The 14,430-nt window shown below is 36.5% G+C and overlaps 2 protein-coding genes across 3 annotated transcripts; both read left to right on the top strand.

Annotated features, from left to right (window-relative positions):
- Nucleotides 1-1,698: 1,698 nt before the first annotated feature.
- LOC6648828 (glycosylphosphatidylinositol anchor attachment 1 protein) lies at nt 1,699-3,966 on the top strand. The gene is made up of 4 exons (XM_002071272.4): nt 1,699-1,929; nt 1,995-2,345; nt 2,406-3,658; nt 3,735-3,966. Exons 1-4 carry the CDS (start codon nt 1,752-1,754, stop codon nt 3,924-3,926), a joined length of 1,974 nt encoding a protein of 657 aa, XP_002071308.1. The 5' UTR covers nt 1,699-1,751; the 3' UTR covers nt 3,927-3,966.
- Nucleotides 3,967-8,703: 4,737 nt separating this feature from the next.
- On the top strand, nt 8,704-14,369 carry LOC6649001 (heat shock protein beta-1). 2 transcript variants are annotated; one of them, XM_023179321.2, is made up of 4 exons: nt 8,704-9,125; nt 12,386-12,415; nt 13,481-13,661; nt 13,749-14,369. In XM_023179321.2, exons 1-4 carry the CDS (start codon nt 8,947-8,949, stop codon nt 13,941-13,943), a joined length of 585 nt encoding a protein of 194 aa, XP_023035089.1. In that variant the 5' UTR covers nt 8,704-8,946; the 3' UTR covers nt 13,944-14,369. The 2 variants fall into 2 exon arrangements, with proteins under 2 accessions (XP_023035089.1, XP_002071306.2); XM_002071270.4 differs by lacking the exon at nt 12,386-12,415 and having other exon boundaries at nt 8,706-9,125.
- The last annotated feature ends 61 nt before the right edge of the window (nt 14,370-14,430 follow it).

Below are 14,430 nucleotides of genomic sequence, written 5' to 3'. Positions count from 1 at the left end.
ACATATAATAGCCCCAGCTGCAAAGCAAAAAGTTTCAAATCGATGGAACCTACTAGAAAGAAACCACAAGAAAAATGTAAAACCCTTTTCAAATTGTGCTTTAGGTTAGGGTATAGGAAAAAGTTTCTACCATGGCATTTATCAACTGGCTAGAACATCTGGCTAATATTATGGTTCGGTGTATGATAAGCCTTATCTATCCGAAATAATTTTGATTTCCTAATGGAATTTCACAGTATCTTACGTACATTAGAAGTAATTTTTTGAATTCAATCCTAATCTTAGCCAATCTAAAAGCTACAAATATGATGACAAATATTTATGGGATCTCAAAAAACTCTTATACAACTATACCACATAAAATATTAATATTATTATTTCCCTAAAACATAAGAGTAAATTTAAGTCGGTGCCACAATTAATGTTTGCATGTTACTTTTTCCGTTCGTTGCGTTTACCTAAGTCCCAACAACAAAGCTCTTATTCATATTCATCAGGAACAACAACAAAAGCTGGGAAACAAAAAAAAAACAAAACGTTTGCTGAATCATTAAAAACGATTTCAATTGTTACCCAATGGAGAGCGTAATGCAAAAAAAAAAAAACAAATGCTGTTACCTGGTAACAGTTATGAAAAGGTACACAACAAATCTGTCTGAGCCGAGAGAAAAAACAACATCAAGACAAGTCAAGACAGTTGTGGGACTGGGACCATCCTACTGCCAATTACTTTGGCAATGGCCTAAGTAATGACATTTTAAAGGGCACTTGTTCACTTACATACATACATACTAAATGTACATATATATGTATGAGTACTCGATCGTGCTGTCTGTCGAGTAATATGATTATTTTATATACTGATAAAGTGGCAAACAAAATAAAAAGAACAACAAATATAAAGAAAATAGAAAAAACAAAACGCCAGTTAGAGGGGCTATCGCAAGGGGAACGCCTGCAATAGTTTTGGGTCGTGTGTAACGCCTAGATTGGTGGTGGTGGGGCGACATCGGCCATATTGGTATCGTCTGAATTTAATCCCCTTTTCTAATCAGATATACATACATATGTGCACGTATAAAGGCTAATAAGGCAACGAATTTTTTTACTTATTGTCCCGTCGTTTACGATGATGAGATAAAGAGGGACAATTTTTTTGTTTATCTAGATAGAATTCGGAATTAATCAATCAATTGTACGTCCTTTGAATTAACTTTGTCAACACGCAATACCCCGCAGATCAATAGTTAATTCGACTGTAATTAGAGGAACACAATCTAATATACGAACATATATACATACATATATCAGTTTTTATTTATTGTTCTATTATACATAGTCGTATACAGTAGACAAATTCAAATAAAAATATTATATGGAGTACATTTCTACTGAAATAAAAAAAAACAGTTTTTAAACATTATATTCATTATTAATTGTGTAAGATCACCTCTAAAAATTAAATTTAAAATGCATTAATGACAAAAAATAAATAAAAAAAAAATAAAAGTTTTTGTGGTATTTGCCTTAACGGTTTTTTTGTAGTAAATTTGAAATTTAATGAAATATCGATAATCGATAGACCAGCAGAAACCCATCTGTGTAGATAGCAAACCTATCGGTAATCGACATTATCGGAGCAAAACCTATCGTAATCGTCATTATCGGAGTAAAACCTATCGAAAACGTTTTTTTTTTGTATTTTTTTGTAGCTATAAGAGGAAGAAGAAGGAACACCACGCAAAAGTAAAATGGGTTTACTTTCGGATCCTTCGTTGCCCACCCAAAATAAATTTGTAGTCAGCCTTGCCAAGCATGTGCGGAAGTTATGCTACGCCATATATTTATTGGGCGTCGTCTGGTTCTGTTGCTTGGCCCTTCCCGAATTTAACCATAGCACATATCTATCCGAGAACGCCCTCTCGCCAGGTGAGATGGCTACACAATGTCTTTACCTTCTAAATAGGGTTACTAACGGATGATTCCTTGATTAGGCTTGGTCTATCCAGAGATACGTATAGATGCACATCGTTTGGCCGTACAACTGCTGGAGGAATTGCAACGCGAGCGTCAGGATCATAGATCAACAACGCCGCACGCTTGGATAGCGGCAAAGTTCCGTGAATTAGGTCTAGAGACGCACATTCATAATTATACGTTGCGCTATCCATTCGGTGGTGGCAAAGAGTTTCATGGAAAGAATGTCTATGGCATATTAAGAGCACCGCGCATTGGTTCTACTGAGGGCGTGGTCTTCTCTGCCCCATATCGTGCACCCAGTTCGGTGCATGTGGATTTGGCACCAAGTGTGCCATTATTAATGGCATTTGCTGACTTTGCCAGACGTAAGTAATTTCACCAAGTTCAAATGTCCACTGAAATATTTCCCATTTTAATTTTTGCAGGCAAAAACTATTGGGCGAAGGATTTAATATTTTTGGTCACCGAGCAAGAACAATTGGGCATGCAGGCTTGGCTAGAGGCCTATCATGAGGGTGATAGATCTGATGATGGGCTTTCGGCCAACAAGTACTTGTGGGCTGGGAATTTACCAGCCCGCGCTGGTTCTCTGCAAGCAGCTCTTAATATAGAAGTCCAGGATCTTAGTGATATCGAATATGTCGATGTGAAGATTGAGGGACTCAATGGGAAATTACCAAATTTGGATATGTTCAATCTGGTGCAAAGAATAATGGCCAAGGAGGGGCTCACTTCGGGCTACAAGCAGGCACATAAGCAGCAACTGTTAAAGAAAAGACGACGTCAATCATCATCCAACTATGAACTGAATTTGCAACGCATGGTCACAATGTTATTGAGTCAAAGCTCTGGTGTGCCCACTGGTAATCATGGACTCTTTCATCGTTATCGCATCGATGCTCTTACCATAACGGCCAGCAAGAGGCAACAGAGTCACCACAAATCAAACTCAAATTCAGCTGCAGCCCTGCTAAAGGCCATTGAGGGCATTGCAAGAAGTTTAAACAATTTGCTTGAGCGTTTCCATCAGAGTTTCTTCTTCTATGTGATTATTAATAATGATCGTTATATATCAATTGGCGATTATATGCCTGCTCTAATGGCCATGGTGGCCAGTATTTTTATCAAGGCATATTTAACTTGGTCTAGCCTTGCATCAGCGGGCAAACCCACGCCCTATGGCTCTGTGATGATATATCTAACTGCCAGTCTAATGATTGGGTATTTAGGAAATGTTCTGCCATTGCAACCATATTTTCTGGAATTACCATTAAGTGCAGCTCCACTTACGACCTGCACCGTGGCCTCGCTGACCATTATTGGTATAGTAATGCCCTTTGTAGTCATTTTACCACCAGGTGGCTTGGAGTTACTTCACATTGCTCTCCTGCTCATCTATGGCTGCTCACTGATAGTTATCGGCTTGCTAAACTTTGCACTGGGCTTCTTTGTGGGATTGGTTACAGTACCGCTGATCATAGCCCTGAATCCAATAGAGCAACAGAAAACCAATCCATTGTCCTTTATCACATTCCTACTGAATCCTCTTATTGTGATCTATGGCATTGTTCTAGTTATGACGTTCTATCAGTTTCCCGAACTATCCATTCAGAATATATTGCTTAGAGCAGCTTCAGCTTCAATGGATGCCTCCGCTTTTGCACTAATTGATTCTGTGGTAAGATAATATATATTTTTTTTTTTAAATTGATGTTTCATATTAGATCATCATCATGTTCCTTTGTCTTGTGCAGATCTATGGCAATTGGTTATATTTTGCCGTTTGTACAGCATTTCTACCCTTATGGATTGTCACCTGGAGTTTGGCTTTAAGTAAGAGACGTCTTATCTTTAGGCATATTGATGAGGATATGGAGGATCTAGACGAAATAGATGGATTACTTGAAGAAGACGCTGCAGACCAAAACAAGTTAAAAACTAACTAAATGAAATTATAGCATTATCATAAAAAAAATATTACAATTCCAATAGATGTTAAAAACATATATATATATATGTTTACATATGTAAATATATACCTTTTAATTTATTTCATATAGAATGAATGCAAGAACAAGCTTACAAAGTGACAAAGAAAGAGATAGGTAGAAAAAAGAAATCAACCTCAAAAGAAAATGGAAATGAAAAGAGAAACGAGAATCAGATATTTTAACTTCTGCTGATATTTATTTCAATATATATTGATTTAAATCTATTTCTCCTCCTCTGGTGCTTCCTTGAGAACTAGTTGCGGTGCATGTATTATCATTTGGGTTAATTCATGCTCTAGAGATGCCATCAATTTGTAGAAAACAGCATTCCGTTCGCTCTCGATACGCAGTTTTTCCATACGCATCTCACAGTAGGGTCCCTCCGCATTGAGAGTGAACATTAGGTAACGCATCTCGTCTATGCGATCCGTTATTTGAAGCAATGTTTCCTTGGGACGATAGGTGTTCGTTTCTTCAAACGCATCTGTCATTCTATGTTCAGATACATTGCTCATGAGTTTACGCATTTGGTTAATGGCTAATACCAACTCAGAAGATTTATCCATAAGTGGAGATGTGGTTTGAGTGCCCTGGTTAAGAATGCCAGAGGGGGCAGTTTCCTGTGATATAGCCCTAAGACATCGGGTTTTCATCTCGGTTAGTTCATCCTTTGCTAGGAGCAAATTCAAGCCATGACTGTCGGTTGCCATTTCAATCTGCTGGACCAAATCCAGGTCACGTTGATGTCGCCATTGCATGTTTAACTCCTCATTAATGCACATTGCCTCATGGACAATATGATTGGTGAGAACGTCAGTGCGTTTATACTCATCCTTTAGAGCATCTGCCATTTGTATTGCCTGGCTAAGTTCGGTCATTAGCGGTGATCTTGGTGATGGTGGTGGTGGTGGTGGCGGTGCTTGTGCCGATCCTGTAGATCCAGCGACATGTTGTCCCAATTGTGCATCAATTTTACGCATTTTTCGGAGTGTACTTGTTGCTGTTGTTGTTGTCGGCGGAACAGCAACGCTGCGTCCAGTTGTAGCCACCGCTGGTCCAAATCCTCGAGCTTTTGATTTCGTCGGCTGTAAGCGGTTACCAATTGGCTGCCTCCTGATACTTGTACTATTATTAGTATTAGTGGAAGTTGTAACTGTGGCAATGGAACCACCCATCGAGGCAGCCGTCAACGGTTGAGGCCTGGTTATAATGGGACAGCTTTTGGTTAAAGTTGGACTGCGTAGATCTATCTTCAAGTGTTTAGCCCGCTGTACCAGGCTAATCAGAGCCTCCGAAACGGCTGTCGTTGGTTCCGTTTGCGACTTCTTTTGTTCATGATCATCCGTTTGGCCATGGCCATAGCTGTTTGGTGTTTTGGTAAACGAATTCATTATTTGGTCAATTGGATTTTGGTTTGTGTTAAAAAAAACGAACAAAATTTTATAGCTTGTATTGTCGATTGTTTTTGTTTCAAAGATTTTTGTAAACCAACCGAACTCTATGAATAACTGTTATAGAATGATATGGCTAGGGAAATCGTCTAGCAGGTCACATAGTTGGAAAACACAACGATTGCTATGTTTTCAAAAAGTGAAACTGTTCATCGGACTTATCCAAGTTGAAAGTCCCCAAAATGTATGTAACGTTTCCAACCTGGCATACTTTGCAGCAGATTTGATATAGTCCGTCTGTATAAACACATAGCTTTCAGATACTCTAAGAGCCGGAGGCATCAAATTCGGTATATAGACTCGTGTTGTATGTATGCACATAAAGTTTGTTTCAAATCTTGCAACGTCCTTTTTTTTATAGAATATTTGTAGCATGGTAAAAAAAAACTTCACAGACTGTCATAGGTATTAACTTTCATTTGTTAGCCTAACAGATTTTTTAAAACTTAGAAAATCGGCAATAAGCCAATTTCCCCCACCAAAATAACTAATATACTTAATTTTTGAAGTTAAAGCTTGCTAATATCCATCTAGAAATTAGTTTTAATTCGGATCTAGAAACCAATATTATTCTCATAATGTAATATTATTCTCTCTTATTATCAGCTCTAGGATATTTTCTTTAGTTTACATATATGTACATATGTAAATTTATTGTTATCTATGTAAAAAATATATGAATATTGGTTACCAAAAATGGTAAGTGTGATTAATCGGATTAGATCAGATGTACATATGTATGTAAAAATTCCAAATAGATCACAGTAGTGATCTCAGTTTTATGATAGATAGATTTTCAATATGTCTGCTGCCTTTCTCTCCCTCTCTCTTTCTCTCTTTTTATCGACCTATCTTTATGTATGTGTGTCTGTGTATACGATATATGTACATATGTATATTGTATATAGTACATAGAATAATGAAATATACTCGTATGTACACACATGCACTTGTTTTTTTTTTTTTTTTTTGTTGGTTTTTGCTCTAGCTGCTTGCCAGTTTTACTGACACATATTTACAGACTATATATTTTATATATGTATGTATGTATATGTACATACAAATATACCTATTTAAATGCTGTCGTCAAGCAGATGCTGACGCTCGGCCCACGCACGAGTTGAATTTGTGGGTCGAAATGGGAAAGATGGGGGAGCATGGAGGGCGGAGAGGAGGTGTTTGGGGCTTTCGAGAGTAGTAGGAGAATGTCCGCTGTTATTTGCCTTAACTGAAAAATTAGTGAATTATACAAAAATTCCATGCTAAATCATCGCAAGGCAAAATTTCTTTTGATTGATTTGTGCGAAGGCGCCGAGGAAGGGGAATGGGAAATGTCTTTGGCATGACTATGAAGAAAATGACTCGAAAATCTCTGAATATTCTCGATCACCATGATGATGGTGATGCTGATGATGATGACGTGGAAAATTGAAATACTTATACCCTGTAGGCATTAGACAAAATGTGTATAATCAGTCGATAAGATCTAAAAAATACATAAATTAAGATCCTTTTCATTCCCGAAAATCTCCATTTTACCTTCAAGTTGATAAACTTCATCTCACTATTTAGTTCTGACCAATGAAAAGACAAAGGAACAGCTCTGAAATAAAAATTGTAAGAAATTTTAGCCATCATTTGATTTGGAAAATATTCCCAAAAGTTTTACACCCCTGGACCCCCGCTTCTCTAAATGCGGACCTGGGGTGAACTCCTTGAAAACCGATTACTTAAGCTCGAGTACATTTCGGTTACATTCAATATTTACGGGATATCTGAAATTCGACACATCGACGCATCTTAATGTTGGCTAATTGTTATTATTTTTATTTTGTTTCTTATATTCAGTCGTGATGGAAGTGGGGACTTAGTTGAGATTTTTGTCGCCTTCAAGGTCGTACATTTTCGATGAAAATGAGTTTATTGTTTGAATACCAGGCCGGTATTTCGATTTGTACATATGTGGGCGGGCCATCATCGAAAAAAAAAACAAAAAAACAAAAACAAAAATGAAAAAACACACAACACCTTCGCTGATGATTGTTAATGTTATTTTTGTAATTCATGATCATGATTATTATTATTATTTTTTATTGTTGACGTTGTTATTGTTGATGGTGTCGTTGCCCATGAATCGTGTCGCGTACATTTTGATTTTAATAATCTGGCAAATTCTCTTTCTATTATGTTAATCTTCTGGCCAAAAAAGGATAAGTCTTCCCATGACAATTCCAATGTCACCGCTTACTCATCTCTCTATGTGTCTGTCTCTCTCTTTGTTTCTCTCTCTTGCTCGCTCTATGTCGTGTTTTTTAGTTGTTTATAAACAAATCATTTAAAATGGATATGTAACGCCAACGTTTTGCAACGCCCACCCAGAATTACATACACATGTACTATGTATGCATGTATTCCAGCTGGCTCAGGGAGAGAGGAGTGAGAGCAACCGATCAGGGTCCGTTCTTTGCCCTAAAACGGCTACTTTAACTGGTTTTTACACTTCCATTTCCACCCACCCACCACCTAGCTTCATCATCATCATCATCATCATTCGGTTTCAGCAGTAACCACAGCAGCAGCCGATCAACTCACTAACTAACTAACTAACTGTTTTCATCTATTTTTAGATGCTTAGACAACAATCTCATTCGCGGTAGCAGACTTCTGTCACCGAACTCTCATTCAAAGTCGTGATTTTAATTGCTGCCGCTCTTTTAATTTCAATTTCTCCCACATGCCTGAATCAACAAATGTAAGGCAAACTTGCATTCTCCTGAGCCTAAGATTGCTAACTTTTGCATGCCCTTTTCATGAAATATAATATAAAAATGCAAATCCCTCTCTAATCAAGAGCACAACCAATTTGTAGCTTAACGGGCAAAAGTGATAAACAAATCTCCAATCTTGTAAATAATCCAATAAGATGACGTTATAATTCTATCTATTTGGTAGAGTATATTAAAGAGCGAACTACCGTTGGTTGCTTTGGCATTCACTTGAATTTGAGAGGACGGAGAGAGAGAGAGAGAGAGAGCAATGTTTAGCGCACATGTGTGGGTGCCTTCACACTCTCTCTCTCTTTCTGTGTGTCTTCCTCGGCCTCTCTCTCTCTGTCACGCTGTGTATGTTTGTGTTTCTCTCTTGATGGCGGCTAACTCTCTGCTTTGAATGTACGTGGTGTCTATGTGTGTGTGTGTGTTGTCTGTCTCAGTGGTGCTCTTGTGGCTAAAACGTTTGCGGTATTAGCGGCACTATAAAAACCTCTGCAAGCCAAAAATGCAAAACAGTCTACAGAGAAATTGACACGCGGCAATTTGTGCGAAACAGAGCGCTAAAGCCCTAAAGGTGTACGAGAGAATAAGATACGAGACACATACATATAAAGGAAATCCATCAAATACCAGACAGTTCATTTTTTTGTTGTTGTGAATTAAAATAAGAAGCAAAGCGCGAGCCGCGAGTGAAGAAAGTATATAAAAGTATATACACAATACACAGAATAATAAGAAAATAAAAAAATAAAAATGGCCGAAGCTAATAAGAGAAATATTCCCATCAAAATGGGTGACTTCAGCGTTATCGACACGGAATTCAGCAGCATACGCGAACGTTTCGATTCCGAGATGCGTAAAATGGAGGAGGAGATGGCCAAGTTCCGTCACGAATTGATGAATCGTGAGGCCAATTTCTTTGAATCAACCAGGTGAGAGGAAGAGTTCTTAAACTCAAAGCGTTTAAAGTGGGATAAAGATACATAACACGCAATTTTTATCGATAACAACGAAAACAGCTGATAGTAGGAACATTTGTTTTGAAGGGACGAATAAAGCATGTATGATCGAATCCCCCACTTCATCATAGCAAATGTATGTAGGCCAGCATTGCCTATATTTAGCTGGAAAGTTCAAATGTATCTACAAACAGACATATTGGAATGGGGAATGGGAGATGAGGTTGGAAATGGGGTGGCAAAGACGCACAAGTAAATGGCCCAGATCCATTTCTTGTTATAGTTATAACATAGCGTACACAAACACATACATACATATACACACACATACGGGGGGTTTAAGAGGATGACTCACACTTTGGCTAAAATTCTAAATGTCTGTTCTGTTGGTCTGTATTACACACTCATACACACATACATGTTTTAGGCCCTCCTACACCACTTTTATCCCACAGCTGTTCAATTTGTTTGTCCGATCTCATGTATCCTTCACTACACTTGTACATTTTGGCGATTATGTTTGTACATACATAAGTAGTAATGTATGTGTATGTACACACACATGCATATACATACATATCTATCAGGGCTGCATTTTATTTATACAATCCCATTTATGATGAGCCATAACGGAATTTTTGGCGAGCTCTTTGCAAGGCGCACACACACACAGATTTAAACACACATCAGTATGTTCACCTGCCTCTGCAGGTATGTACATACATATATCTTTATATTTATAATATATATACAAAGATATATGTATTTTCATATAAAGATTTACTATGTGTGTGTGTGTGTTTAATTCAAATATTTACTAAATAAACAGACAATGCTCAGCCATTAAAAACAACAAAAACAAAAATATGTACGTCGACGCGTCGTCGTCGCGGTTGCGCGCCTTTCAAATCAAAATCAGCGTCAACCTGGCGTGGGCGACCGACCACTTGAGGCCGCCAAAAACACAAAAACATGAGAAACAAAAAAAAAAACAATATACTCTAAACACTTTTATTCAGTCCAAGTTTTGGGCTCGACCTCAATCTATGACATAATCGAACCAATTTGGTTACTGTGTGTGTGTATTTGTTGCAAGTTTTGCCCCATCCCGCCCCCCATTTCCATGGCAATATACATACATACTTACATATAGTGCACCCACTACGCTCACCTGTATGGTTAAGTGTGTGTGTGTACGTGTTTGGTTATCCTTCCTGCAGGTGGAAACCACCAAAGCAAACAAATTATTGATGTTGTAGCTAATTGACCTTTGACATTAGTGGTTTTGTATTTTCGGATGAGTCAACTCTAAAAAGAGAGGCGAACCTCAAAAACAAAAAATGGTCATCAGTGGGCAAAAAAAAAATATATATTTCATTTAGCCATTTCGCCATGATTTTCAGTCGCGTCATCGCATAGCAAACCTGTGCATAATACACTAATTGATTTTTCTCGTATCTTTCAGACAACCATTTTCATATACATACATACATACATAGAAACATATGTACATATGGATGTAATTGGTTTGCCTTAAATAACGAAAAAGTAAAAGTATTTACTGAATTCGGAACCCTTAGATTTGAGTAAAACCATTCGAAAGCATTCGAAACACTTTTGATTAACCTAAAGCTTTTAATCATTATCTTTAGCAATATTTATTGCTTAGCCTTATTTCGATTAGATGTCGATAAGTATGGCGCTAGGAACAAAAACCACAACAATCAAAATGACTAAAATTTCATGATTATTTGTGATTTCTTTTTGTTGTGAATTCATACATATGTACATATGTATGTATGTACATATGTATAAGAGGTACAATGTACACTTTATATTTTTACATATGTACAAATACGTACATATTTTTCTCTTTCTCTCTTACGAGTGAGAAATGCAAAGTTTTTGCTAGTTTGGGACTCGGCCAATTGCATGGCGCCATTGAAATTCCTTTTCTGTTTCTTTTTTTGTTCCTACTAATGGGGGTTAGACAAAACAAAATATCCAGTGTTATTTCAATAAGATGTCAAGATCATTAGGGCAATATCCAATGAACAACTTTACATTTACATATGTACATACGTTGTGTAAATCTATCTATTGTAAATCATTTAAGAGCGACTAGTTGTTTACAACTTATACTTTAAATGGGCTGAATAAATAGCAATTTTTACACACAGCGAGCGTATGTAAATAGATTTGCTGATTTATTTGCCATTATTGGTAGAATCCATGCGTTGCCCCGATGCTGATAATGAATAGCAGCAGCTAAGTAACTAAGTAAAGATGATATCATGATGATGAGATAAATATTATACTCTATACAATGCCCCCTTCCTCCCACCAATCTCTTGGTCAATCAATTGGATTGTTCTGACACATGATACACACATACAAACATACATAAATATGTACATATATGTATGTACATATTTGTTTGAGCTTGTTTCTTTTATAATAATTTTGTTGCTTCTTCAAAATTTCTTTGCGCCAAAGCTTTTTCAATAAGCGCAAAAAAAAAACACAAAATATATGCATGACATCATCAGGCATTGAGAAACGCAAAGAAGAGAGATAAAAAGAGAGAGAGAGAGAGCGGGAGAGAGAGTAAGCGCCAATTGCTTTGCCTGCTGTGTCTGCTGCGGTTTACGTTGTGCTTACTCACACACGCACACATTTTGACAGGTGCTGGTTCCCCGACTACTCCTCCTCCTCTGGCTACACTATACAAGTGTGTACCGTTGGAGAACGGTAATTTGCCAATATGATAATGTAATGAATTAAATATCTATCAATATCTACATATGTATACATACATACATCGTATATCGATCGTATATGTATGTATACATATGTATGTATATTTGTGCAGATTCCATGTTGGCAAGGTCGTTTTTTGAAGTGGTGCGTGATTGACTTGTGCTTATCAGCAAACGTGCCGTGATTTGTCTCTCTGTCTCTCTCGCTCTCTTGTCTCCAAGGTGTTTGAAGTCCAATGGGTCATTTTTTTGTTGTTGCATGTATTAAGAGTGGGGTGGGTGGTAAAGTGCCTTTTGTTTCCTTACATATATAAAATTATATACATAATATATTTCTTCTTTTACAACCTTTTTACATGCTGCTTACTGAACAACAACTGCAACAACAACAACAACTATGTATAATAATAATAATGACAACCTGATCTTCTCCTTACCTTTAAAATAATAATAATATTAAATTGTCTTATAAAGCTCTACTAAAAAAACTACAACAACAACCAGGTATTTGGAAATATTGCTACAAAAACAAAAAAGTACCATTTACATATGTATGTTTTTTTTTTGTATAATCCAATTATTTTAAACACTTGTTTTTGCACTTTTCTTACTACACAAAACAAATTTGTGCAATTTTAGCTATGAAAATGTTTAATTTTCTTTGTTTTTGTTGGATTTTAAATCGGTTTTCTCCCTTTCTCCTTCCTCTCCCCCGGCGACCATGTCCCGTTGTCTTTCTTCTTGAGTGACAACTGCTCGGTCACGGGCTGTTGTCACTTGGAACAAATAACAAATTCATTTTGAAAAACCAAGAAAAATAACTCACACACGCACACACACACACACACATACACACACACGCAACATTTTGCTGTTGTCTTCTGTTACTATATTTAGCAAAAGATATAATATTGTATGAAGAAAATGTTGGTATTTAGGTTACCATACAAACACAAAAATATAATATCTTTGTGATAACTTACCTTAACTTTAACTACAAAGACCCAAACCAATATAAAAAAGTATGATAAAAAAAAAAGGAAATCAGATAATCAAGAATTTTATTGTTTAGTATCTACACATACAAATGTATGTATGTATGTTATATGTACATATGTATAAATATAAAACATAGTATTAGGAGGAGTATGATGATGATGATGCAGCTGCTGCAGTCTGTCATTTCTCTATAAATAGAGTCAGTCTTTCCTTTCGCTAGGCTCTAGAACGGAAGTTTATTTTCAAAACCCGACTCATTTCAATACGGCTCGGCAATCAGAGCGGATTGTTCTAGTTTTATTTTTAACGAAATTTTTCCTTTTTTCAATATGGAAGCCTTTAAGCGCACATTTCACAAAAGTTTTAGCACAACTAGAAATAGTAATAATATTAATACCACAACAACAACAACAACAAGAACAACCACAACAACAAATTCCTCAACAAGGTCAACCCAAAATCATCCTTGCCACAATTAAATTTTTTAGTTGTTTTCCTTTTTTTTGTATTATTTTGTTTCAATAACTAGTCGAGAATTATATTAAAGTTTCTTTATTCTGATTTTTCCAGCTCAACAACAAACTCGGCGCTGCCATCACGAGTCCCATCCAAGCAACAGAACTATGTTTCCGATATTAGTTCACCCTTAATACAGGATGAGGGCGATAATAAAGTATTGAAATTGCGTTTCGATGTTAGTCAATATGCCCCAGAGGAAATTGTTGTCAAGACGGTCGATCAGAAACTTTTGGTAAGTCCTTTCAGAAAATAACACCAAAAATTAAGATTGAATTTAAATTTATATATTATTTTTGTTTTTTTCTTTTGTTAATTATAGGTGCATGCCAAGCATGAGGAGAAATCGGACACAAAGAGTGTATATAGGGAATATAATCGTGAATTTTTACTGCCCAAGGGTGTTAATCCCGAGTCGATCAGATCGTCCCTAAGCAAGGATGGTGTTCTAACTGTGGATGCCCCATTGCCAGCCCTTACTGCCGGCGAGACACTGATTCCGATTGCGCACAAGTGAAAAACACAAAAAGGAAATCCTTCCCCCACCACCACCACCATCCATCTCCCCAGTTAACTTACCACTAAAAACCGCCAGTACCAGTAGCGCAGCAACCAGAAATGGAGATCAGATCAGATTACATTCACCCTCACACACACAAACACACCATACACACATATACATACACTGGTTTACTACGTGCACTACATCTTTCTTATATATTTTTTTCCTCTCTGTCTTTATATATGAAAAACAAAAAAAAAAATCAAATACTGACTTACTACTCATAATTAACTTAAATGTAATAAAAAATTATTATTAAATTTGATTTAAATTTATTCATATTTATAATTTGTCGCAATTAAACGCAATCAATAATTTGTGTTGTAGTTCCATTCTTATTTCCCTTTTTTTCTATCCCCAAATGCAAAGCCCACAATAAATCTATATCTAAAACAAAAAAAAAAAAAAAAACAAATACAAAAAGAAAACAAAAAAAAAAAAA

Source organism: Drosophila willistoni (assembly GCF_018902025.1).
Source record: "Drosophila willistoni isolate 14030-0811.24 chromosome XL unlocalized genomic scaffold, UCI_dwil_1.1 Seg141, whole genome shotgun sequence".
NCBI lineage: Eukaryota > Metazoa > Arthropoda > Insecta > Diptera > Drosophilidae > Drosophila > Drosophila willistoni.
The sequence above is the reverse complement of the archived record's forward strand: the minus strand, read 5'-3'. Positions and strand labels throughout refer to the sequence as shown.